General features: G+C 33.9%; 1 protein-coding gene across 1 annotated transcript; it reads right to left on the reverse strand.

Annotated features, from left to right (window-relative positions):
* Positions 1–734: 734 nt before the first annotated feature.
* On the reverse strand, positions 735–2,053 carry LOC145052407 (adenine phosphoribosyltransferase). The gene is made up of 2 exons (XM_079000231.1): positions 1,475–2,053; positions 735–1,213 (listed from the first exon to the last, which is right to left on the reverse strand). The coding sequence occupies exons 1-2, from the start codon at positions 1,967–1,969 to the stop codon at positions 1,049–1,051; spliced, it is 660 nt and encodes a 219-aa protein (XP_078856357.1). The 5' UTR covers positions 1,970–2,053; the 3' UTR covers positions 735–1,048.
* Positions 2,054–2,255: the final 202 nt, after the last annotated feature.

Consider the following 2,255-nt stretch of genomic DNA (forward strand, 5'->3'; position numbering starts at 1 on the left):
TTTCAATAAATTATATAACATTAATGGTAAAATGTGTACAAAAGAAAGTTTAATGGTAAAATGTGTACAAAAAAAGTTTAATGGTATAATGTGTATAAAAAATAGTTTAATGGTATAATATGTACATAATAAACAGTAAAATCCACGTCAGCAGCCACATGGCATGCCACATGGCATACTACATGGCTAATGACCTATTATTATCGGTAATATAATGGTATTTTTTGAACAAATGTGAAGTTTAATGGTCATATGTGTACAAAAGCTATAGTTGATTGGTGATATGTGTACAAAAAAAAGTTCAATTGTATTTTTTATACAAGTCTAATACTTTGTTACCCTTACAAGTCATTTTCCCGTCTTTTTTAAAAATAGCATTTGAAGTATAATCTCCTAATAAGAAATTGGAAGTACATTATAAATTGTAATGCCTTGATTAAAAAAAAACATTTTTCTAATACAAAAGAAATAAAAATAGGATGCTATAATACTCAAATAAATGAAAGTATGTTGCTAATTCTTGCAGTTAGAAAAAATATAAATAAGTACAAATTTGTAACAAGTTAATAAGAACTCGTGTATAAATAGATGTTTTTAATTTAACATTTTTATCTATAACAAGCATTTGTATTTGTAATTACTAAATATTATGTTTGATTTATAACAACTCTAAGATAAAGTCATATTAAGATCACCATTACTTCTAGCGAGATAAGTAAAATACTAGTTTACCATAACTCAAAAAGGGTTAATTATATTGAAAAATGAAAGCACTTAATATTATTATCATACATCATTTATCCATTCAACATTTCAATGGAAAAAAAAAATTAAACACTTAATATTATTAACATACATCATTTATACATTAAACACTTAAATCTGCTAAGTCAAAAAGAAGCGGCACTGGCACATTGCTTCTTTGGATACTGAAGTTTACGCAATGATTGTTGATAGTTTCCACATACTAAAGAAATAACAAACAAAGCACAACAAATTTCCCTTTTTTCTCAAGAAAACACAATATATAATGGAAGTTAGATACTTACTATAACTCGGTTTTCCCAGTTGTAGAAGAGTATTGTAAAGCTAAATCTTTTAGTATTTGAATCACACCCTTTAAATCACTGCTACCCAATTCAAGGCAATCCTTTAGCAACCCACCATCCACAATTTCTGCTTGTATCATCTCAATTGCATCCTTCAATGGACCCTGCATTCGTATCCACATCTTGTTTCAGTTTCAGTTGTTGATTTCACATGACATTTACAATCTCAATTTTGGAAAATGTTGGAAGATTTATGATTTCACATAACATTTACAATCTCAATTTTAGAAAATGTTGGAAGATTTATGAACAATCGATGTGAATGAATCCAAATTCAGGTCACCAAAACCAATTGAGAAGTATATAGTGACAAAATGATGAAATTATGTAAAAAATGTAAGTTTAAAATGTGTCAAAAAACTAACCGATCGACTGAAAACTCTGAGTAAGCGATTGAAGAGGGACTTGGAAATTGTGAGCACGCTACCATAGTTCCGACGCACCCACGCTACCCGCTCTGCCTCCGATTCCATCCGAGTCAACTCACTCAAACCCCTAATCAATTCGCTCATATCGGACACAGCACCGAACATTTCAGAGGATGTTATTCCGATGTCTCGCCATGCGTAGTTTTTCATGTAGTCCCAGCCAAGAGACCACATGACTCCATAGAAGCTAAACCCATGGCTGTGTTTCTCGATCTTCTGGGCTATGGATCTGGCCCTGAGTGACCCGGAAATGTCACCTCGGGAGGCGCGTAGGTTGGCGACGCGGGTGAGGAGAGAGTCGGACAGAGAAAAGAGGGCGTGGAAGGAGGTGGTGGGGATGGGGAAGGAGCAAGAGAGCGGAGGTGTGGTGAGTAGGATGAGGGTTAGGAGGTGGAGGAGCACCGGCGAGAATTTTGGCGTTCCGATGGCCATGGGTTTTGCTTAGGGCGGGGGGTTTGATACTTTGAAAAACTTAAACACAAAAAAGAAAATTATATTCCCTCGTTTTAATACCCAAAGGCGGTTAGGTGATAAATGTGGGTGTTATCACTTATCACAATTGAACCATGATGTAGTGTTCAAAGGTTGACTAACGAATTGCTCCAAAAACTTTAATCTTGTGTTGGTAGTATTTATTAAAAAAACAAATTAAAGCTTTATTGTGACAACAACAGCCGAGTGATGATGACCTTAGTATGATTATAAGATCTTGTATGAT

The sequence above is a fragment of the Lactuca serriola genome, chromosome 5 (genome assembly GCF_051521515.1).
Source record: "Lactuca serriola cultivar US96UC23 chromosome 5, Lser_US96UC23_V15, whole genome shotgun sequence".
Lineage (NCBI taxonomy): Eukaryota > Viridiplantae > Streptophyta > Magnoliopsida > Asterales > Asteraceae > Lactuca > Lactuca serriola.